The sequence below is a fragment of the Fundulus heteroclitus genome, unplaced genomic scaffold (assembly GCF_011125445.2).
Source record: "Fundulus heteroclitus isolate FHET01 unplaced genomic scaffold, MU-UCD_Fhet_4.1 scaffold_153, whole genome shotgun sequence".
NCBI lineage: Eukaryota > Metazoa > Chordata > Actinopteri > Cyprinodontiformes > Fundulidae > Fundulus > Fundulus heteroclitus.
In genome coordinates, this window is record NW_023396565.1 from 189354 (window position 1) to 214833 (window position 25480).

The 25480-nt window shown below is 41.5% G+C and overlaps 1 protein-coding gene across 1 annotated transcript in view; it reads right to left on the reverse strand.

Annotated features, from left to right (window-relative positions):
• Nucleotides 1-357: 357 nt before the first annotated feature.
• The window catches only part of LOC118558733 (type-2 ice-structuring protein-like), an 83501-nt gene continuing 58378 nt past the window's right edge, over nucleotides 358-25480 (reverse strand). The window contains exons 6-8 of the mRNA XM_036129288.1: nucleotides 854-988; nucleotides 658-769; nucleotides 358-438 (exon numbers count right to left, since the gene is read on the reverse strand). Of these exons, the coding sequence (XP_035985181.1) occupies nucleotides 371-438; nucleotides 658-769; nucleotides 854-988 (315 nt within the window). The 3' untranslated portion in view covers nucleotides 358-370. The remainder of the gene's footprint in view (nucleotides 439-657; nucleotides 770-853; nucleotides 989-25480) is intronic.

Here is a 25480-nt window from a genome sequence, read left to right on the forward strand (position 1 = left end):
TTTTGTTTGTGTGCAAAGGTGAAATAATAATATAGGTAAAAAAATCATAAATCAAAGGGGGAAATAAACCACACACAATCATTTTCATGCTTCAAAGGTTTATTTTTGCAAGGCCAAAGAAAACAAGAAAGTTTGTTTTAAGTGATAATTTTTATACCCAGTCTGCTCTAATTAGAAAGAAGAAAACCACCTGCTGTTTATTTGTGGCTGTATTCACTGGGTAACATTAATGAGAAATTATATTAAGTCAAAGAAGCAGAAAGAGCTTTTAGGATAGCAATGAAGCTGTAAAAAGGCAGGTTAACAGAAACATGTAACAATGATCTTCGACCGGATTCTGTTTTAAGCATCTTTTTTAACATCAGACTGATCAGACTTCCTTAGCGCAGACAGAAGGAAGACGGGTGGAACAGCCCAGGTCATCCCAGCACTTTTCACCTTTCATCAAGAGAACAAATCAGTCAACATCACAGAAAAAAAACCCTGAAGGGTTCTACAGACTATCATAATTATGGGAAAGGTTGATATTTTGATCTTTTTATGTCCCCCCAAAAAGCCCTGAATTGAGTCTAGTAAATTTATGTGTATAGTATGTAAAAAGTTTACTTAAAAACTAAACCAATAAAAAAAACACAGTCATGTGTGATGTTTTTTTACCTGAATAGTTCATCTCCATACAGCGCTGACTGTTTCTCCAATTATCAGGCTGGTTATGACACCAGTTTGTGTAGTGCAGAGGGCTTCCATCGCTCCAAAACCAAATGCTCGTCTGAAAGAAAGAATTCAGTAGATGACATGTTTCATCTAATGTTTCACAAAATACTTAATATATAAACTTTACTGGTTAAAATACCTCCTGTGCGTTAGTGCCTCCAATCCATGCTCTTCCAGACCCGTAAGTTGCCATTTTTATCACAGACTGAACCTGATGGTACTCGCTCGTGTCATGAACTGATGCCAGGTTTGCTCCCATGGACACACAGTGTCTCTACAGACAAACACAGAATGATGTGGTGAATTAGTAGCTGAGTGTTGTTAGTAAAGAACTTTGAAAAAAGGGAGAGTAAAAGAAAAGAAAATGTTGATAGAAATCACCTCAGCTCTAGCCCAGGTCATGGGTTTGGAAACATAGCGAAAGCAGCGATTCTTGATTGGAGACCAGCCGTGAGGACAAGAAGATCTCTGGACCAAGTCAACTTCTTCTGATGATAAAAAGATGGAGAGTCTTGGTTAAAAACTATTTATGTTCCATTAGACTTGTATTGACTTTATTTTGTGACAGGTTATGACCTCCTGTCACAAAAGAAAAATCTAATGTATTAAAAAAGATTACATAGTAATAATAATAATAAAGTTAAATTCCTAGTTAGTCATAAACAATAATAAGACAACCTGATTTATTTTGTTTAAAATGGTCTCTTAATTAAAGCAAAGAGCCGCTGATGGTGATATGCTGGACTGCTAACTAGAAACTTATAATAGGGGTAAAAGGTTTGCTCACATAATCACAAAAAATAACCCAGAGACACAGTAGTTTGCACGTCGTCTGCAAGCATCAGAGAATACAGGAAATAAAACAATGACAAAACAGACCCACTGACCTGGATCGGTGGAGCCATCTTCTGGTTCAGCTGTGGACATTATAAACAGGAGTTAGTGAGATTCTTTGTGTCTTAGTCTCGCTACATGTGATGAATACTTAAGAAATGCTCACGGTCAGCTCTGGTCTGAGCCATCACAGAGAAAACCAGGACACACACAGCCAGCAGCTTCATGACGAGGTGATGAGATGATGCAGATCTGAAAACTGAAATCAAGTCAAAATAAAGAAAACATGTTAAGAACATTCAATCTCATAATGTTAAAAAAGATCAGCAGAAATGTTATCAGCCAACCTGATGCAGAAGGATCTGTTTCCTGAATCAGCCAGCACCAGCTTGCCTTCACTATGGAATCACAGGCTACTTATAGAGCTTCTAAACATAACATCATCCACAAAATGGGGAAATGACACAACGTAATTCTATAGAATTTCCCTCGTTGATCAGATCTGGTTCTGAACTTGTTTCGCAATTCAGCATAGACCAAAATCCATACCATATATTTTGTGCCATTCATGGCTGTGGAGGTTGCCACAAGAAGGGTTTCAGCAATGCTGTTACAAGAAGAGGAACTAAATGTGTGGGAAAGAAGAGTGATCTTCACCAGTAAAAGGTCAGCTGCCACGGAAGACGATTGTTTCAGAGCTGTGGATGGTAACAGATGTTCAGGAACAATGTAAACACCATAAGGGAGAAACAAGAATGTTGCAGATTATCTGTTTTACCCTTTTCAAACTATTTAAATCCTTAAGGAAGGACAAACCTGGTGAACAGATACTATTACATGTGCACCACTGTTTTTCTTTTTGCTTTGTATTCCTTTTGTGTTTTTCTCCAAAACCTTTCCTTAAGTTCTTACCAGGCTTTTCAGCATCCCTCCAATTAGTCTTGCCTAGTTAGCAAGTCACTCAGCTGTTTAGATTTTTGAGTACTTTTGGGAAGCAGAAAAAAGGATGTGTTGCACAGAAGACTGCAGAGACACACTCCTAGCCCGCTCCTTGCATCCTGCAAAGGCTTTTGGTGGTTGAGCCAAATCTGGCTGAGCTGTCAGTGGCTGAGCCAGAGTCCATGTACAACTTCTGCTCTGGTGGGTCTAACCAGTGTCCTCTCCTCCAGCTCATTCACTGTGGTAATGGGACAGCCTGGTAAAGTTTCCATTCAATCATGGACCCTACACACGTTATGTTCTAGTGACCATTTTAAACACCTCTTTTGGTTACTTACTAATAGAATTGTTTATATCCCAAAATTGGTCTGCATGTGGATTTCCAAAAAGAACAAATACTTTTGAGTGCTTACATTTATTATTGGCTGCTTTTAATTTGTTATTTTATTGCAATTTGCTGATATGCCTTCCCCTGTGGGCTTCACATGAGAAACTGTTCTTTTTCATTGGAGTTTTCCCCATCTTTACTCTGAGCCTGAGCAGTCCAAAGCCCCCCTGATTAGTGTATCATATTTCTTCTGGTTGGTATATGAGTAGAAAAGAAACACAATATTATTGTTGCTGATAAGATTGACGGAAAAAAACAGGCCTTTAATAAAAAATTAAACCTCTTCAGTGGAATGTTCATTTTGAATAGTGTTCTGTCAGAAACAGAATAATTTGGCATACTTCCCCATTTGGGTTTTGGATTCTGGAAATGTCGACTGAAAAATACAAGGTAACTTGTTAAATTATGTTAGGAAATAACAGAGGTTAAGCAAATGTTAATTCAGAACTGTCATTTAGTGTTTGTTAACCTGATGGTTTTCCAAATCGCTAAATCATCCTTACTAAGGTCTACATGGTGTGGCATCTGAGTGTGCATATTTAATACATGTATCATTCTCTTGCAAAAACCTCATATTTGAAGTTTCAGTAATGTTTTGCAAGCATTCAAAAAATGTTAACCTGCAAAATGAAACAACCTGTTTGAAGCTAACTTTATATCATTACTTATTTAACGATTGGTTCATTTGAATAATGCTGTTTTAGGGTTACTTAATTTAGTAATAGTAATAGTAATATCATCTTTATTGTCATTGAAACATACATTACAACAAAATGTGTTCTCTGCTTTTAACCCATCACCCTCGGGGAGCAGTGGGCTGCCATGTGCGGCTTCCGGGGAGCAATGTGGGGTTGAGGGTCTTCCTCAGGGACCCAGAGTGCCGGCGCAGGGGATCAAACCGGGTACTTGCATCCTTCTCTGAGTGAAAGCGCGCTGCTCTAATCACTAGGCCAGCACTCCCCCAGCCCCTCCCATTTAAGCCTTTACTTAAAAAAACTCCTCTTTAACAAAAAACACACCCATTACAGATCTATGGATAATCGGTGTATTTGAAAAATGCTGGAAAAATGTAGTATTAGCAGTTACAGAACATTGACCTGTTTGAAGAGTTGAAGTCAGTTTCAGAGTTCATCTGTCCAACCAACTCCCAGTTTTGGTCCGTGGGGCAGACACCCCGTCTACTTTTAAGACAAGACTTAAAACTTTCCTTTTTGACGAAGCTTCTAGTCAGAGTGGCTCAGGTTACCCTGAGCTACCTCTATAGTTATGCTGCTATAGGCTTAGGCTACTGGAGGACATCAGGGTCTATTTTTCTCACTCTGCTGAGTTCTCCTGCTGTTCTCCGATTTGCATTGTTTGTTGTTATTTCAACCTTTAAATTTATGATCTGTCTGTTTTTTTTTTCCTCCTTGTAGTAGGTACACCTGGTCTGGCATTCTGTTAGCTGTGACATCATCCAGGAGAAGCAGGTCCTCTGCCATTACCATACAACCTAGTGCACAGGAAAAATTGAAGAGAACTTTGTTCAGAGTTGATGTCATGGTGCAGCTTTGCCTGCTCCACCATGGACATTTCATGGCACTCTCCGCCTCCCATACAGTGCCAGTTCCACACCTCAGTATCACTTACACCTGTTAGCCTTAATCAAGCCAGGACTCTATTCACCTGCCATCCTCCCTATTTAGGCTCCCTTCATTCAGCTCTTCTCCGTTGGATCATCTGCTCATTACTGTGTACCACTGCTCTTCTCTGCTAACGAGCACTCTCTCCTTGTCCTGCCAGAGATCCCTTCATTTACGCCTGCCTTCCCGCCTGCAAGTATTCTCTCTGCCTTGCTGCTGGTTCTCCTGCTACCCCAGTGCTCCAGCTATTCTCTCTCCAGTCCTCCAGCTCTTGCCCGTCCACCTGGTCTTTCTATCTTGCCAGTTCCTACCATCACCATCCTCCTGCTCCAGCCCGGTAGAGATTGTTGATTTTTCATCCTCCACTATCTACTACCTTCGATAAACTCTCTAAACTAAGCTCTGTGTGTGGTTATGTTCGGGTTCATCTGCAAAACATGACAGTTACAATTTCAATTCAGTTTTATTTATATAGCTTCAATTCATGAAACATGTCATCTCCTGGGTGGGGAGTGGTGGCCTAGTGGTTGGAGCACAGAGCTTCGGTCCCAGAGGCTCTGAGTTCAACTCCCACAAGCTGCCATTCTAGGTCCCCGAGCAAGACCCTTGACCCCCAATTGCTCCCCAGGCACCGCACAGTGGCAGCCCACTGCTCCCCAAGGGGATGGGTTAAGATGCAGAAGTGAATTTCTCCATTGTGAGATCAATAAAGTTTAATTATTATTATGTCAAGGCACTTTCCAAAGTCAAAATCAATCAAACAGATTTGGTCAGATTATACAGATTGGTCAAAAAATGTCCTATATAAGGGAAACCAGTTGATTTTATCAAAGTCCTGACAAGCAGCATTCACTCCTCCTGAAGAAGTGTAGAGCCACTGGGAGAGTTGTCTGCATTGTCCATGGCTTTGCAGCAATCCCTCATACCGAGCATGCATCATGAAGTGACAATGGAAAGAATAACTCCCTGTTAACGGGAAGGAAAACCTCCAACAGAACCGGGCTCAGTATGAACGGTCATCTGCCTCGACTGACTGGGGGTTAGAGAAGACAGAGCAGAGACACAACAAGACAGACAAAAAAGCACAGAAGCACACATTGATCCAGTAATCTGTTCTACATTATATGGTAATAGCCGGTGATCTGTCTTCCCTGGATGATGTCACAGCTAACATAACTCCAGACCAGGTGTACCTACTATGAAGAAAAAAAAGATATAGAACAAAAAGTTTAAAGCTAAAATGACGACAAGCAATGCAAATTGGAGAACAGAAGAACTAAGTAGGGTGAGGAAAATAGACTCTGATGTCCTCCAGTAGCCTAAGCCTACAGCAGCATAACTACAGAGATAGCTCAGGGTAACACAAGCCACTCTAACTATAAGTTTTGTCAAACAGGAAAGTTTTAATCTTAGTCTTATCACTACTCTGTATAGAGTAAAATACAACTCAATTAATAGTAGAATTGGACCTCTATTTTGAGGCAGTTACTACTCTGCAGAGTAAAATACAAATCTGTATTGAGTGAAATGGTGTTGGAGTTGTTCTCACTTTATGCTAAATTGAGTACATTTTAATCTTTTGGAGTAAAACATTAACCCTAAAGAGAGTGGAAATAACTGAAAATGTAACTCTATGATGGGAGTAACTTTCTCTCTTTTTGGAGTGGACCAAATACTAGCTTTTTGGGAGTAAAATTTTACTCAAATTGTGTAAATTTTACTCTTCAAAATGTTCTGTGTGGGGGATTCCTGGATCAATGTGTGCTTCTGGGCTTTTTTGAGTCTCTGCTCCTTTTAACAATGTAAACGTATAGTATAGTAGTGGACTAGAAAGTGCAGTATTTGCCTCTGAGATACAACGGAGCAGACAAAATTGAAGTTACATGAAATCCTAAAATTTCTACATTAGCAATTGAGTAAATATCCCTACATGTCCCATATGGGTCAGAGCCTTGCTTTGTATTTTCTGTGTATCTGTTATCGGAATGAGACAGGGATGGGATATGATAATGAAAGGTCCAAAATTATCCAGCCAGGCTTTGATGATGATGATGAGGATGATGATGATGATGATGATGATGATGATGATGATGATGATGATGATGATGATGATGGTATTTCCTTGAGCTAATTCAACTCCTGGGTCATTTTCACCCAAGAGCTAAGTGACAATTACTTAAGCAAACACATTCAAAATAAACTCGTCTACCTTGTGGTAAAGTGCACAATGGATACAACTGTGGAGAAAGTAAAGAAAGCTAGATATTATGCTGTTATCATGGACAGCACCACAGACCTCAGTCACAATGAGCAGTTTTAGTGGTGCTACAGATTTTGAATTGTGAAAACTGAAAAGCATCTCCATTCATGAGCACTTTGCTGCTTTTGTATTTCAGTTTGACCTTCTCTGTTTATGGTGGTCTTTAAAATTAAAGTTGCATGGGGGGTGGGGTTTGGGGTGACTCGTGCGGGCTGGCTGGCCAGGGTCCCCCCTCTTATTTATTTATTTGTTTTTCTTATTTATTTATTTACTTATTTATTTATTTCTATTTTTTTGGCGGACCCCGGGCCTCTCCCTGGCCCCCGGGCTATGGTGGTGCCGCCGGCAGGGCCCCTTTCTCCGGGTGGGGCTTTCGGGGAGCGGGGGTGCTTATTGGAGTCAGTAGGGGAGCTGGATCCCTGCGTTGGCTCCCCAGTCCTTTGCTCCCCATCCCCGGACTCCTCCCTCTGCCTGCTCATCATGCCACCACACATGTAGGTCCTTGGGGAGGGGGGCGTTACTTTTGGTTGCCACTTTCTGGTGACATCCCTCTCCCCAATTTTATCATGCATTCACAACGCACATTCATGTAGGCCACGGTATGTGGGTGGGGGGGGGGGGGGGGGGGTGGCGGCTTATTTTGTGTGAGCCTCGCCTCGGACGGCTCCCTTCACCCCCTCTTGCATTTAGACATCTGGGCAGTTGCTTGGAGGGGGGGCGCTGGCACCAGCTTCCTTCGGGAGGGGGGGTGGGCTGTGCCGTGCACCCTCTTCAGCGCTCCCAGTTTTAAACACACTTGAGATAAACATGCAACAACACAACATCTGAGCGGGCGTAGGGAGGATCGGGGTCTTTTGCACACCCCCGATCTCCGATCGCGGCAAGGAGTCTGGGGCCTGGAGGAAGTGCGGGCAAGGGGCTGCTGTGGGTAGCCAGCGGCTTGCTGGGTCTGGGGCTGACACCTCTGCTCTCCCTAGAAAGGGGTGTGGGGCAGGGGTGGCTATGGTAAGGTGGGCTAGTGAGGGGGTTTATTAGGTATTTAGGGGGTGAGGGGGGTTCTGGTTGGGTGGCACGTACGGGTCGTGTTGGCCCCCCCTCTTTGGGGGGCCTGGTCCGGGGGTGTCTGGTCCGGGGGTCGGGCACAGGCAGTCGTATAGTTGAATTGTGGTGACCCCCCCCCCCCCCACTTGGGATTTTTGGATGTGAGTTTTATGTGGTAATGTGTGTACAGCGTCCTTTTTTTTGTAAGTCTCTGTGTGGTGAGTGGGGCACTAGGGAGGGATGGTGTGAATGATTTTTTTTTTCCAGGTATGGGTCCGGTCCGCTCCCTCTCCCAAGAACATCTCAAGTCTCCGCTAGGTGCGGAGCCCATACCTCCATGTCCTGCCCTCCTCCGCTGCGCTGGCAGGCGCCTTGGCCCTCAGGCGCATTGGGTTTGGGGTGGGTTCCCGGGTGGGCGCTGGCCCATTCCCGGTGGTGGCCCCCCGGTGGTCTGCCGGGGCCCATGCCGCGGGGGTTTTTAGGAAAAGTAACTGGTATTGCACTTTAAGAATACTTTTGCACTGTAAACTTGCACCTTAATTAGCACTTTGTTTTGCACAGCACTTTAAGCATGACTTTGCACAGAAATAACCATTTGCACACAAGAAGTTTTAAATATTTATTGAATATTTATTGGATATTTTAATAATTAGCATGTAGTAGTGATGTTACGTGATGTGCCGAGGCTTCGAGGCGTGTGTCGAGTAATGGAGGGGGCGTTTCCGTGAAGCGCGTATCGAGGCTTGCTTCATTTAGGGGAGGAGCCGAAAACGATGACGTCCGAAGCCTCACTGGCCGGCTGTACCACGTGACTGCTTCGGGAAGTGGTTCAGATGTTGGCGCGGCTTCGACAGCTTTAGAATCCCCACAGGCTTCATTCAAAATGTGGGTTGTTGTAGGCGAGTTGCGGTCAGTTGAGAGAGTGGATAGAGTTTTGATAGTTTGGATAGCAGAGTTTGGATAGTGGTTATTTAGTTTGAGACAGTTAGTTTGGTGTTTGGAGAGTTTAGGAGAGAGATAGATAGATAGGAGATCAGTGCTCTCAACTATCACGCATTGACCGTCACTGACTTCACACAGTCACACGCAAACATGGCATTTTTCACGCATAAAAATCCCAACGCCCATCTGGGCAGCGGACGATAAAAACTCCGCCTTCTGCTTAGATGTTTCAGCTTCTTTCACAGCTTGTGGCCCTCATTCCTGCTGCAGTTCATGTTAACAGAGCAGCAGGAGGAGCGATCAGAGTTATGAATAATTTTAGTCTTAACAGTGGTGAAAGTAAGCCGGTAAGGTCCTGTACTACGTACGCAGGAGGGGAGGGGGCGGGGGAAGAGAGCTGCTGCCAGATATTGCCTTCATTCAGAACCAGTGATGGCTGCACTCTGGATCATAAAACAGTTCTGCTCACCAGATGCAGTTTAAAAACGCTACGTCTGGTTATAAGTTGTTTTTATCAATTCTGCATTTTTTTAACTACATGCACCGTATTTCTGTGCCTCAGCGCTTCGGTGTGCTGCTGCCGTGCGCTTTTTTCAGGTGCGCAAAATTACGTTACTTGTAATTTGGGTGCGCGCTTTCATTTTAAAGAACTTGTAACATCAGGAGGCTGATCTCAGACCGGTCAGCTCCTATGATCACTGTATAGGAGCCATTTACAGTTTTTATTTATGCATTTCCCCCCTGTTTATCCCTTGCACGCAGCGCACCATCGGGTAAAATCCTCCCACCTCACCGCCCAGAGCGCACTGAGGAGAGCAATAGAGATTTGTCTGGTCGACTGAGATGAGAAACCTGTTGCTGTGAAAGGTGATATAGGTTATAAACTGTTACTGTCTAGAATTGCATTGAGCTGAAAAGAGAGGAGACATCAGCAGCTGGATCGTGCGTAAAGACGCAGCGGGAACCTCTGTGTGCTTCAGTGTTGCTGCTGAGGGGAAACTGTGGGACCGTATAGTACTGGGCTAATCATCGGTCACAGTACCCCAATCTGTACATACTTGCACTTATTTATTTATGCACCCCGGCATCATCTGTGCCATGTGAGCGTGTCTTTTCAAAGGTTGGAGAAGTAGTATCAAAAAAGAGAAATCATTTGAAACCAAAAACTGTGGAGAAATTGTTGTTTCTTAATAAAAATGCATGAAATCATCCAAGTTACACAAGCATTAGCCTATTCACTACCCCCTGTCTAGTTCCACAAGCACTTTGATTGTCCTCTGCCTGATTAAGCCCATGCCATTTTTTTAGAGTCACAGAAAAACATTATTACACAACATGCCATATCATGTCACTACTATTTTGGGAATAATTACACACAGACAATACATTGAAACAATGTTTTATTATACACAAATGTGTTTACAAAATTTATGTAGAGAAATGATTTCGTCCTACACCTTTTGTGAAGTCATTCCCAAGAGTCATAATAGACAAAAATTAAATGCATCACACGTGTTAAGATACAGCTGGCTGTGATTATACAACTTGCCAGTAGGTGGTGCTGTGTGCACATGAACCGTCAAGAAATGAACCTTTTCTCGAACCAGTTGGCTGAGTGGTTCAATGCCTCATGAGGCTTCATCTCGCCATCACTAGCATGTAGCCTTTTGTTCAGGCTCTGCACAGCTGCTCCTCATTGGGAAATGGTGTGGGCTCTGTGATAAGAAGAATTGTTTACTGGAGCTAAGGTCTACTGTCTGGAAACTTAAGCAAATGGTATAGAATCTGTGAGAAGTGAGATGAGACAGAGTGTTAGCATGTGGTGACTTACCTGTTTTCTATGTCCTCTCCAGGGTGTTTGGACAAATGCTTCCCCGGGGGTCCAGACACCATTTATAGGTTCCGGGAGAGACCATGGGAAAAGCAGGGGGGAACTTTTGCACGTTTGTTTTAAGGGTTTTTTAGGTGTGGGTTTAAAAGATAAAATATTTATAAAAAATAGGTGGGAATGTGTATATGTGTAGTTGTATTATGTAAATATTTTATAGGTAAAGTTAGTAGTAAATTGTTTAGTGCAGAATGGTTTAACCCTTAATCAGCAGAGGGTATTTAAGGCAGTGATTGTGTCTGTAAACCAAGTTGGTTGTTGGTTGGTTGGTTATTGGTTGGTTGTTAGAGTGAATGCTGCTACCAACAAATAAATGTATTACTACTTCCACATGCTGCGGCTTCATCATCATTCCTGCTGAAACTCCAGCCTCAAAAGGCCACGAACCGACAATCATTCTCTCCCTTTTATCTTTTTCTTTCACCTCTTCTCTTTCTTTTTTTTCTCTTCTTGTTCTTCCTTTACTCTCCTACTTTATTATTGTAGTGTCCATATAATTTGAAATTCTCCCTGCAGGAATTACAATAAAGCTATTTACATGCATAAATCAAGCCGAGCACGATGGCGAAAGCTGTTTGCTCTACTTGTGAAAGCAAAATCTGTTGAGCTCTAATTGGCATTAAGATATCAATTCATATTGCCACATTGCTAGACAGGACACTGGGGGGAAAAAAATAAAAAATAAAAATAAAAATATTAAAGTCGTCACCGTTGAGCTTTTCTTGACTTTCTCAGAGAAAACCTAACTTCTCCTTGCCCCTGGGCCAATCACTAAAAAGAGGGGCGTTCACTCCCCTGATTCAGCACAGAGAGATCCTGGTCTTCTGCAGAGCCACAGGAACAGGACTGGCTCTGAAAAAAGTGCTCTTGAAACACTCATAAGTGAGCGGAGCCATCCGCTGCACGGCCATTACGAGCCAGTGAAAGTGGGCCTAGAGACAAAAGGGAGAGAAATTCAAAGAAAAAGTAAAAGGCAGGAAGAGAACATGTAGAAAGGAAAAAAAGAAGACAATGAGTAAAATGGACAGAGGTAAAAGGGAGAGAGTCAACATGATCAAGGGACAAACAAAACACAACCAAACTTCCATATCAACATAGACCATCAGAGAGATTTTAAATTTCTTGTGAATTCAGCACCAGTGACCCACTCAGTGATAGGATGGAAGGAAAACTTCCCCCTCTTTGCTGTGTTGTCATATACAACGACAGAGAGCATGTGGGGAAAAGTCACCGCTGCAAATGTACCCTCATACCTTATCTATGAACTTTAATCATAAAATTCCATATGAAATTTGTATAAGAAACTAAGCTCTATTGGCTATCAGGGCAGAAATCATTCTTGGATGATATCATTAATTTGCTACATACCTATTTACAAAGTGTTATGCCATAATAACACCATGATGAATAATTGATCTCAGATAGGATTCTGAACAGTAGGGAAGAGGTGACAAAAATAATTCTATCCTGCTGCAAACATAAGGAGACACAGCCGCAAAGGAGAGGGAGTCAGCTGGGACTGCCCTTCTCTCAGCAGGAGGCCAGCTGTGACCACTCCCCACAGATAAAGTGACAGCACACTTCTGAGACTCTTTAACTTCTGCAGCTTCAGACCTTCTCAGAGCCCCTCTCTCACTTCTGCAGATCTCTTCAGCTCTTCTCTTCTGCGACCCGCGACCCTCTCCAAGCTGCTCAGACTATGGGCCCTGCACAGGCCCATGAACTGTACACAAGCCATGCTTGACCCAGAGTCTGCTGAACTCATCGGCTGTTTCAATGGAATGATCAAGGGGAAGCAGAGGACCTGACTCAATCTGGATAAATAACACACTGTAACAGAGCTAAGTTTCACTCTGACCGCTGAGCAAACCAGCCACAAAGTACAGATTGCCGAAACAGCCTTGTTTTATTTTGTCAGCTGTTGCAGGAGAGCAGACGCGAGATGGTGGATGCCTCCCCTCACCAGACTAGCTGAGCGATCAGACTATTGAATGGACATCGGTTCCGACCACACATGCGTGTTTCTGCTAGACCGCAGAAACTCCAAGCATTCCCTCCACACGCTGTTGGTTAGCTCAGAGCTGGAGAGCTAAGCGCTCGCCTGCAAAGAAGAAACCAACAATTCTCCCTGCTTTAACGTCCTTCCTGGAACGGCCAAAGTGGACAAAACTCACACATGAGGCATCAACAGGTTGGGCAGCGAGCTGAGGGTGAAGTTAAAAGGTTTATTGGGAATTGTCTTGTAAACCCTTGTACACATGGTGCTTTAGAACAAAGCACCATGTGTACAAGGGTTTAGAACTTTAGAACAAAGTTAGCGTGAGCTAACAGGTAGCTCACGCTAGCCTTAATGCTATTAGTCTCGCTAACGTCCGGTCCCGGACATTACAAAAGGAGTCGTTTTAAAGCACAAAGCTTAATCGTTGGGCTCCGCCATCCTTCGATGGTGCTATGAGCCTTATCATTAATATTGAATATTAATGTTGGTATAAAGGCAGTTTTCATAACTTTATGCTGTAACCTTGTAGCCACTGATTTGTTACAGCGACCCCAGACGCCCGGAGGGAGAATCGCATTAAAAAACTCGGTCATAAGGGTTTAAATGATTTTACTGGCTAAATCAGTAACCAGAATGTTATTTTCTCAAAATAATGTTCTGGTTAACTTGTGCTTTGCATTGTAAATTGGGTTGAAACATGTCAAATGTTGTTCTGAATTAGTTAAGCTAATTTAACCACGATTCACATTCTTTAAGGTGAACTTTGGTTCTTTAACGGTGTGACGGAGGAGCCGTCACGAGCCATCACGTAGTTATAAGTCCACATCAGCATGCGAGCATGTCTGCACACACATACACAGGCACATACACCATCTCTAACTTACTTTTTGTTGCAGCTAAACTGATGTGGTTCATTGTGGGTGCACAATGGGTGCACAATTTTTTTTTGTTGTTGTTGTTTGCTTGTTTGAACTTCCTGTGGGCGGAGCCTGTGGCTTTAAAAGCAGGGCTCTGCTCCACATGGAGGCAGTCTGTGGTTAGACTCTGGAGATGTCACACTGAGGGTGAATGCCTGTAACATGGAAGGTACTGTTTTTTTTTTGTCTCTTTTTTAACCTACCTGGACATCCTTGTATATATTCTGCACCTGCCATCTTTGGCTCACCTGAAAGAAAAACTGAATAAATTCCACTAAAGCGATCTCTGGCCTTGGCCAGTCATTTATGTTTGACCAAGCATAGAAGAACCCCGTCACATATGGTGTCAGGAGTGGGACTATGGCGAGCCGGAGAAGAGGATCGCATCGGTTGAAGCAAAGAACTGGCCTTCGATCACAATCAAAGATGGAGGAACAGGTGGATGACACAGCATGGGAGAGCATGCCAACGACGGATGGATCAGATGAGGAAGGTGAACCAAAGCCTGTCCCCAGTGGATCAAGTGCATCTGGCAGTGAGTTTCTCACTTTGATGAAGGACTTTATGGCAGGTCAGCAAAAGCGAGAGAAAGGGCTGCTGAAGGAATTACGAAATCTTAGGATGTCTCTGCAGCAACCACAGCAGGTACCACGCCCTCACCTTCAGTCAGGAGTTTGTGCAGAGCAAAGTGGCGACAATGATGGTGGTGATGATGATGACAGTGATCCAAGCCATCAACTTCAGTCAGTAAGTTACACCACTGATCCAAAGATTCCACCTTATCAATTAGGAGAAGACCTGTAAAACTATCTGCTGCGGTTTGAGCGCATTGCCAAGACCTGGAGGTGGCCAGAGAGTGAATGGGCGTGCCGTCTCATTCCACTCCTTTCTGGGAAAGCGCTGGAGGCCTATGCTGCCATGGATTACTCAACTTGTTCTTTGGCCTGTGATTACCCGTTCTCAGGCCAAATAACAAGTTGAGTCCCTACCTGAATTTGATGAGAGTTTGTTTGAGGTTTCAACAAGATCTAGAAAATCCAGAAGGCAAAGAAAATTTGAGAAAAAGTTAATGCTGAGTGGAAATGTGTCAGCAGATTTAATAGTGGAAGACATGTGGAAAATACCTGAAAATATTGCTACTCTACAGAAACAGGATGTGTCTTTACAACCTCTGTTTGACCGAGTGGAAGTGGAGAGGAAGAGAAACCTTTGTGTTAAAAGATGGAGTGTTGTATGCTTGTAATGAAAAACAAAGGTTGGTAGTTCCAACTAGCTGTAGGGCACTTGTCATGCATTTGGCACACACCATTCCATGGGCAGGGCACTTGAGGCGTCACAAAACATTTATGCGCGTCAGCTCACGTTTTTTCTGGCTATCAATGTATAATGACATTAATGCATTATGTGCTTCTTGTCCCATATGCCAGAAGACTCCTCCTACTCGGAAATCAGATCGGGCGCCCCTCCAGCCACTACCTGTTGTCTCCACTCCTTTTCGTAAGGTTGCAATGGACATTGTTGGACCCCTAGTGAAGAGTGGGCGTGGTCATCAGTACATCCTGGTAGTATGTGACTATGCCACCAGATTTCCAGAGGCTTTTCCACTACATACCATTACTGCTCCTGTGGTAGTTCAAGCTCTGGTCCAGCTGTTTTCAAGAGTTGGAATCCCAGATCAGATTTTGACAGACCAGGAAACAAATTTCACCTCTAATCTCCTAAAACTCTTTCATAAACAGCTTGAGATCTCAGCCATCAGGACGACTCCTTACCATCCGCAAACTGATGGATTGGTTGAAAGGTTCAACAAGACGCTGAAGAGGATGCTGCAGAAGTTTGTGAATGACACTGGAATGGGACCGCTGGTTACCATTCCTTCTCTTCGCCTATCGTGAGGTGCTGCAAGCATCAGCTGGGTTGTCCCCATTTGAACTTCTGTATGGATGGGATGTTCAAGGGCCACTTGACCTGCTGAGGAAAAGCTGGGTTGCATCAGAGACCTCATCCATTGCCAAAGGTGTGGTCCAGTATGTGCTGCAGATGAGAGGTCGGCTTGCTGACTACCAGAAGGAAGCTGAAAACAACCTGCTGCAGGCCCAGCAGAAGCAAAAGAGGTGGTATGACCAGCAGGCACGTCAAAGGGTCTTAAGCCCTGGACAGAAAGTGTTGCTTCTCCTGCCTTCATCCACCAGCAAGCTTTTGGCAAAATGGCAAGGGCCCTATACCATCAGCCGACAGCTAGGACCCACCACATGAACTCTACCATCCTGACAAAAAGAAAGCTACACAGGCTTATCATGTGAACTTGTGAACCCCGTCACAAACTTAAACAAAATATTATTTCATCAAATAATGTTTTGTTTAACTTGGGCTTTGCATTGTGAATGGATTGAAACACATGCCAAATGTTTTTAAATTCACTCCATGTTTTTCTTTTATCAGATCTGCAGTGAACAAGGATTCACCGGATTATTCTGATTATGACCAACCACTTTTGTTTTGTCTTTGGTTTGTTTTTGCATGTAAATAGTTCCTTAGCTTAACTTCTTTTTATCATCACCAGACAATACCTAACAGACACAGGGTTATTTAATAAACATTAAGTAACTTTAAACAGTGTATAATTGAACAACAAAGGGTTTAAGCTGATAATTAAAATAATGTTTTGTCTGATTAGATGTGAAGAATAGTCTGTCTCTAACCCTATGCTTTTATTTTGAAAGCTACTCGAAGCCTCCGTGATAATCCGTGCTCCTGTAGACTCAAGCTTTCTCTCAGTTAGTCAACCTGATGCTGTAAAATATTCTGACCAACTGTACTATCTGCTGCTAACTGTGCTACTCTACTGCCAAATCCAACACTTCTAAATTCATTAACAATCGTGAGAGATGTTACCCACTACAGCTAGCTCCTTTGTACCCCAACCAGGCACTCAGCAGCTACTTCCTACAGGCTTGAGCTCAGCCAATAGGCAACAAGCTGAAGCGGTGACACTTTTCCAAACACCACCCCATCTGTTTTTACATCTACAACTGCACAGTCATACCACGTGGAAAAAAGACGAAGTATAAAAAGACCATTGGGAAAAGTCCAAGTGGAAAAAGAGGGGACATAAATAAAAGGGCTGGAAGAAATCTATTGACCCAGGGATATATTAGAGGTGCAAATATGTCAGTGTTTAAGAATTAAAAGGATAATAAAATTTATTTTAAATATATATGGTTTTAAATAAATATGAAAAAAATAAAAGGAGTGGAGGAAAAATCACATGTAATAAATATACAAAGAGTAAATAACGACTGAAAATGAGTGTTAAATAAAAAGGTGAGGGAAAAATCACGTGCAATAAATGCAAAAGGAGAAAATAAAATGGCAAAATGTGTGATTGAAAATAAGTGGTTTGAATTAAAAAGGGGTGGGGGAAAATACACTTCTCATAATTACACAAGGAGAAAATAAATTGTTTACAAAAAATTCTTGAAAATGGGTTGTTTATTTAAAAAGGGGTAAGGAGAAAAAAATCACTTGTAATAAATGGACAAAGATTAAATAAAGAGTTCAAGAAAAACAGATGACTGAAAATGAGTGGCTTAAATATACGACATGTACTAAAGTTAAAAAGATAAAATACGGCAGTAAATATTGAAATAGAGATATTCATTTGTAACTTATTAATTAGATCAACTATTGAATAAATGTCTTCCATTTATACATTTTTGCCTTTAATTGCACACAATTTTATATTTTAGCTACTTGTTGGCATTGTATTTATTTTTATTGAGTCATTTTCTTTATTTCTGTATGTGTTCTGAATTATGGCAGGATTGGTCCTCCATATCGCACCTCATCTGGAAACAACCTTGGTCCTCCTTTTTCCTTTTCCTGGCCAGTATTACAACTGGAACAGTGAACCCTTCAATTCATCCAATATTGTATATCCACCTTCAACCGCAGCTCTGCTCCTCACCTCTCCTCTCTCTTTCACAGACACATCCTTGAGCAAATGAGATACCAAGGGTGATATACCTTATGTCAGAACTTCAGTTTCAAGCCTTTCCTCCTGTTACTGTTTCACCGTGCCGTGACTACGGTGAAGCACCCTCGGTGGACCCAGTTCGTTTTACCCAGTCAGGCGACTCCCACTTACTTTTTACCTTGAATGTAGGACGCATAAAACAGACAAGTATGCTTTTAGTTATATTTTATCTAAGTAAAGACAGAGAAATAGTTACAGTCACACCAGCGCTGATGGGCCCCTGATCGGCAGGAGGCCTCGAGTGCTCATCACGCAAACATTATAAAGGGATCTCGGGACACACCCATACAAGGGCGGTACACATCCAAACTGTGACATCAGCAGGGAAGCTGCGTCACCTCCAGGGTGGTATCTGATAGATATGTGCCAATCTTTTGGGTCAGTGCCATCTAAGTGTGCCATGCAGTTCTGGGATAAACAGCTCGTTCCACTTGACCTTGTTGATATCCTAACAGACCCCCTGATGATGTGTCATTATGGCACATCACCAAAGATGATCAACCAGTGGAACGACAACTCTCAGTCTGTCCCTCTCCCAGAACAGTCGGTCATTCCGTCCAGTCCAAGCAATCCACGCACGTCAGCTTCCGGCTTCCAGAGTCCATCCATCTGTGATCTCCATGGCAGTCGATAGTGCGGTTCAGTCTCTGGGGTCACACAATCTCTGCTGGTGTGACTGAAAAGCACTTTGTAAAAACAGTCCAGTTGTCCGTTAGCCCCCCCTGTTGGTGTGCCCCAAAGGCACATCACAACGAAAACAGTTCCAAGAAAAGGGCCGGACAAACCACAATGGAAACATCTTAGCATCAATCAGCATGAATACTTCATAATTCAGCCTTTTTTACTCAAGCCCACAGTTCAAGCATTTTATCTACAATTTAGGGTTCAACTATTCAAGCTAGGCCTGTTTTAGGTTCCTATGCGCACATTATTTTAAGTTTACTTTAGACTATATAAGCTAAAGGTGTACCTTAATCAAGGCCAAATTCGTCTACTCTACCCCCACCCCAAGAAACCTCCTACTTGGTCCTCCCCTCTCCATTCCTATGGACAATCATCCAACACCTTCAGTCCTCACAAATCCAAGAGTACCAGTAGGGGGCATCAGAGGGCAGGCTGAGTCTTCATCACAAAAAACCATCTCTAAGAAATGGCAAAAAAGTGATGGAGCCCAGTCTAGGGGAATCCCACTCTGGGCCAATCTGAGCGAGAAGACACCCTGTATTGAATCTAAAAATTAGCCTTACCGAGTAATTTATGGATCTGTGATAGCCATCAGATCCTGGTTCTCTATATAACAAAGCAAAAAGATTGCAAGAACTGTAGGTCTTGGTGTGTGTGTCTGTAACAGAGAGTTTTCATTTTTAGTCATAAAGCCATAATGATCAACATATTGCAACATCACAGTATAAACATCATAACACATAAAATCAAACATGGTGATGGAAGTCAGTGGAGAAGAGAAAGTAAAAAATCAGGTTTGTGATATAAAAAGAGTCTGTACGTCAATAACGCAAAGTTAATGAAGCCTTCAGGCCATTCAGGCACAAGGCAGAAAATAATCTAATCGCGCTTAGGGTCTCTTCAGGCAACTCCTCCCGTTGAAGAATAAGGAATCAGAGTTCACTGGCTTCTTCATCCCCAGTCCTCTTCTTGGTTCCTCCGCATGGACAAAAACGATTTAGTTGGATGGTAATGAGTGTCCTGTCCTTTTTCAGGCAATAAGCATTTTATCCCCAGGAAAATGCTCTGTTGAGATGGTTGGCAGACACCAAGCCTTGTTTACTGTTGGATAACAGAAACAAGGTGTAATTAGTGTTCTTATCAAGACTCCCAATCCTTTTTCATTTACCTTCTTCAAACACTTTCACATCCAGATATTTCCGTTCACAATTATTATGCTCTTAGCTTAACCTCCTTTACTGTAATCATTAGATCTTGCATTACCCTTATATAAAAGAAAAATCTGAAAGTTCAACATTATCTGCAGCAGCATTTCTCTATAATCCTTTCCCATGTGTGTCTCACCTTACAATTGTCCAACAGTTGAAAAGATCTCTGCAATAGAAATTTATCATCATATGTTTCATGGCTACTGTGACACGGTTCATCTCAATTTATCTAGCACACAAGGAATTGTATTAAAACCTTTCAGAAACTTCTTACTGAACCAGCTGCAAAATACTTCACATTTTTCTAAAAAGTCCAACAGAAAAACCCTTAAGTTTGTAAAAGAAAGTTCCACTATATATATTTGCAGAATAATGTTGTGATATTAATAAGAAGCAGCCCTATGTACTTCTTGTCTTATTTTGAAAAGCTCAGCTAAGAGAAAGGAAGTGTGTGCATGCCCCTCGCCCACACGGAGTTGTGATTGGTTGCTATTCAGGAAGTGGGTGTAGCCCAGGGCGGAGACAGGAAGTAGTTCTGTGAATCACTTTCAGCTTGACGTGCATCAACCCAAAAGACTTGTAATTGAATGCGCCCTCCACCTAGAGCGAAGAGCAATTCTACCCCCATTAATTCTTGATTTTTTAATCACTTCTGCTTGTTTTAACAGACAGCTTTTGTAAGCGACCCTGGTTTTATCTTATGTCCCCCTGTATGAATCTTGTTTGAAACAAACCTTTAAACTGTAGTATGCTGTCAGCAGTAAGTCATTGTTGCTTATTAGACACATCGCCCCCTGACCATGTAAGAAGCTCCATACTGCTCTAGGTCTTTAAACCTTTTTCAGTCATTCAACATTAGTTTAATTGATAATACATCCAAGCATAATTATATCCCCAAGTAAATCAACCCTTTAACAAGTATCTAGTTCTTGTTCTCATGTGTTTAGTTTATCCTTGAAAAACTTTAAGCAGACATTACTCCGAGTGATTTTCTTACATTCTCATACATTTATTATTATTACCTTTGTGATCTTATATCACCCAGTGATCTATAAATCCTTATTTTATATTTACACCGTCTTGTCCCAGCAGATTAAAAATTCCCATTCTAGAATTTGCTTTTTTGTTTCATCAACCACTGTCTGTTGTAATTATTGAAGAAATTGTGCAGTTCCTTTAAACCCTCTTAAATATTGACCACCCGTTGGTAAATGATCAGCTTTAAGTTCTGCCCTTCTTCTAATTCTTTGTTTAGCCTTAGTATCTGCACCTTAAATTGACGAATAGTGGAATTCTTTGTATAAACACTTCTCTATGTCCGTATTTGTTTTGGCCTCTATAATTTTGTTCTTTGCATTTTAAGTGTGAACCTGGTCAGGATAGAGAAAGTCATCTCCGATGCTCCTTTTGGCAACCCCAGCAAACCCAAAAACAAAAATGTTCACTGTCAGTGTTAGGTTATAGGTAATCCCTGTGGGAACACGACGTCGTCTCCTTTGTTCCAAGCGCCTGGGTCATCGAAACACTCCACCACCTGCGACAAATTTCTGACATTTTCAAACCACAGCAGCAATTCCTGGGTGTCCACACCCCCTGTCTGAAATGTCTCTCGTCGTAAGCCCAGGCTTTCAGTTTCTCTCCTGTTAAGTGTCCCCCTTTAGAGCCCATTTACCCCAAAGAGTCCAAAAGTGTGTTCTAGGTACGTTTCCTGAACGCCAACCTCTCCATGTCATGTTCGTGAAACCTTGTAGTTGAATTCCATCACCTGTGAAGCAAAGCAGTCATGCATAGTCTTGTTAGCACAGCAGGAGCTTCACTGTCCGGTGCCATTGCAGCTCTGATGTTCCTCAGAGCCAACCTTCATGCATCGATATCATGTTGAAGCTGTTATCCTTCCTCATCATCTTGTGTCCAGGAGTCGCTTCTGCTGTCCTGACCAGATTCCAAATGTCCAACTAATCTAATTGACCTCATTACTTTTCTGCATGTACAAGAGGACGATCGTTAGATTATCCTGGTCTAAAAGACCACTAGGTTAATAGATGACTAAACTATATTTATGTGGGTTTATTTCTTCTGGATGTTTTAACATTTAGTTAAAGAACAATTATTGTGCTATTTTGTGTTCAAACAGATAGTTGTTAAGTCTCCTCACACCTTTTAGGTAACTGCGTACAATTCCAAACTATTTACACTGGTGCTTTAATCCTAATTTACCCAAGGTATTTACTAGAATAAGGCATTATTCTAAACTTGCAGTTTTACCCATTCAAGTCCTTAACCTTTGTGTTGCTTTACATCCTAATAATTAATTTCTTAGTTGCGCCTCTGCTTACTTTAAGATACCCAGTAAATGTTGTGCTCACAATTTCCCCTTCGCTTGAACAAGGTTAAAAGGTTTAGAGTTCATTCTGCTCATATTGAAAAATTAGCTTGCTCACTCGTTCGTTCATTCGTTTATGCTATTAACTGTTGCTGTAATGCCTACTTTAACTTTTTCGCCCACTAGTTTTTTCATGATCCTAATTATCGCCCATTGATGTTATAGCATACATTGTTCTTATCCACTTTCCTTTTACGTTTGGACGGCCCCTCTATGTAATTCCCTTACTGTAATCCCCAATATAAGTTGTCAAACCTTTTAGGTTTAGCATAATTACTTAAGCTGCTCTATGCTCTCATCCCGTAACTTAATATTTTGGTGCAAAATGGATGTCTTTTAGTGGTTCCCCCTATTTCTTCTCATGCATGATGTATTTTATGAAGCTTATTGTATCTTAAAGGTGCCTCTTTGAATCTACTTCAAAACCCCTTGTGGGGTTAATAAAATTCCAAAACATATCTATGTGTGTTTAAATGATTTAAATAAAAACTTTGTTAGAAAAGTAAAAGAAAATCCTTCTTATCAGCGGCCCAAAATCTCTACCAGCTTTGTTTCCAGACCAGTACCACTTGTCCGAATGCGTTTGACCCTCTTATCGCTCGCTAATAACAGCTCTCACTTAAAACAATTAACATCCTAGGGGTTTAATAATAATCTTGATTGCTTTTAATCTGAAAGTTTTTTCCTAATCGCATCCGCCAATGTGTATGTTTCTAATGTGTGTTTTGTGTTTTAATTATGTGCAGGAAAATCTGATGTGAAATGCAGAAGGGGTGTCTGCCAACTCATCTTTGTTTCGTGTTGCGGTCCACTGAAGGTTATCCGATGCGTCTGTCTTTTCCCCCGCAATTAGTTGTCCATTTTCAGTCCTCATGTCTCAGTTCAACAGCACAACATCGTTCCAGGACAAGCGCTGTCCATGAATATTCTTTCTTCAATCGTTGTGTCTGAAACCACAAGGAATTCTGCCAGCATTTTGCCAATATGGATTTTGTCCAAAATCAAATTTTCCAATACAAGAATTGTCTATCTTCATCCGTAGTGTAGTGTAAATAAGTTGAAAAGAAAAAATCAAAACAAAAATTACAAGAAAACTGTCTCAAAACAAAATCAACCACATCGTTCCCTCTGAAACAAAATTATTCTTGAAGTTTTTCACCTTTACCCCAGATCTTGATCCCTTAAGAATTTATCCAAGCAAAATATTTTACAGACAGTTCAACCTCTTTGTATAAGTTCATTAATAAAAGACATTTCTCTTAACTTTGTAGCATCACATTCCCCATTAAACCTCTATGCAGCTTCTGCAAAAATTACTGATTTTTTTTTTTTTTTTTTTTTTTTTTTTTTTGATTAAAAACTGGATTAGGCAGGAGTCAAGTACATCACCTTTTTCTCCTTGTCCCAAGGATCAGCCCCCATGGCACTGCGGCACTGTTTCTGTATTCTCTCGCATCTGAGAATGTCTAAAATGAGACTAAATCTCTATGTTAGCACATCCCTATCATATTGACCAGGTTTCTTTGCAAAGAAAAAGAAGCAGAAAGATAGAGCTGTTAATAGCAGAAAGCAACAAACAATTTTAAGACACCACCTTTCCTGCCGGAAGATCTCCTCAGTCAAAACTAAGTATAATTTAGTGTCCAAATCTGATTATAACTCCTTACCGCACTGTCTCCTCAGAGCCCCCCGTTGGCAGAAAGGTGGCGTCTCCTTTATTCTGAAAGCAATAACTCAGAGAAAAACAAGAGTGTTAATAGCATGTAGTTAAAACCCTGGTCCCCTTAGTGTCACTTTAACGTGATGTTGTTCTGCTGATCCTGGGAAATTAGATCTATTCCTCACCTTTCCCCTGAACTCCGTTCAGAACCCCTCCAACAGAAAGAAAACAAAAAACAAAAGAAATTAACAAACAAAAACAAACAAAATTGTCTTCCAAGGAGCACAATTATGTCTATTACAATATGACATAGGTTTTTTACGTACTTTTTGATATCCTTCTGGTCCTTTGACCATGTGTATTTGCTGTTAGTAATACTTTTATTCATATATAACTTTTCAATCTTAATTGGTCAAGGGTGAAACTTTAAAGCAATGATTTTTTCCTTTTAGTTTTTTTTTTTTTTTTTTTTTTTTTTTTTTTTTTTTTTCTGAGCTTCTAGTGTTTTTCTGTAAATAAGTGTTTTCTCGTAAGCATATTGAGAAGGCTACCCAAAAACAAAGAGATTAGAAGTAGAATCCCTTCAAAAGCTGGCTTTATTTTATTTTTTCCCTCTGACATAGTTTTCGTGCCCCCAGGCTAGAACACACAGACCCAGCCTTGCCATAACATTCAGATGTTTACATCATGGTCAGATTTGTTTATCATATCTTTTGTCCTGCTTCAGGTTAAACTGACCCTCTGAGGCTTGCCTCAGCTCAGCATAACTAATAACATCAGATGCTTTTGTAACCGATGACATGCTTAATGTGGCCTTGTGATACTTCTCAAAATTTCTCATTAGCTGCATTCAAATCCCCAGTAAAAAGAAATAAAATAAATTAATACAGAACCCTTAGAAAAACAACCATATTTAGTCCCATACAGTCTGTTTAAAGCAGTTTGTCTCATCTATTTAAATCAAAAATCATGTATATCTTAGTGCTCTTAAATTCTTCTTTTTAGGCAGCTGTAAAATCCTTTTCTCCCAAACATTCTCCCATATGCTCCCCATATGCTGTTTGCCATTTTATTAATGTTCTAAAATTACAATATAAAAGCTTTTACTCTGTTATTATTTCAGCTGTCATGAATTCATTGACAAACACAAGCCAAACGCAATCTAATAGCATAACTGAATACAGCCCTAACGCCTCTGGTTGCTGTACTGCATATTTAAGCTCCAAACAACAAAAACTTTTATCCCCAGTCCCAAGTATTTCTTACAGCCCTGGGATATTTTCTGTTTAAGACACGTTAGCATATCTCAGTGTAACAATTTAATTTGCCCAGATATTTAATGTTAAAAAAACAAACTTTGTTATTTAAATCTCTCTTACTTTTACCTTTTTGTTAACCTAGTCCATGCTCAAAATGTCATTTGAATTACGGAGCTGCAGTTCTCCCAAAACAAATGATCATTTTGAAACCATGAACAATAATTTTTAACCGAATTAATTAATTCACACAGAAGAACGTTTAGTTACAAACGACACATACATACGTACAGTTACATACAGTTACATACATACAGATACATAGAAACTGACGACATTCAGACAAACAAACACACGCAGGCCTTTACTTCTGACAGGGAGGAAGGGCTGGTCAGATCCTAACGACGGTTAGGGCAGCTTCTTTCAAAATGCCCTGGGTAACCACACGTCCAGCACAAGGGCACATCATAACCTTTGGTTGGTCCCTTTCTATGATTTCTGTACTGCTGTGTATCTCTGCTGGGAATTTGTCCCCATGGAGGACTCTGATACATCTGAAATGGTACTTCTGGAGGGAGGGATCCCACAAACTGGTCTGAACCAAACACAGGTGTCGGGGCCATAACCATCTGAGCTTTTGCAACATTCTTCTTCCTCCTCCTCCTTTTACTTTGATTGTCTCTCAGCTGTTGTAGCTGTTCAGCTACGA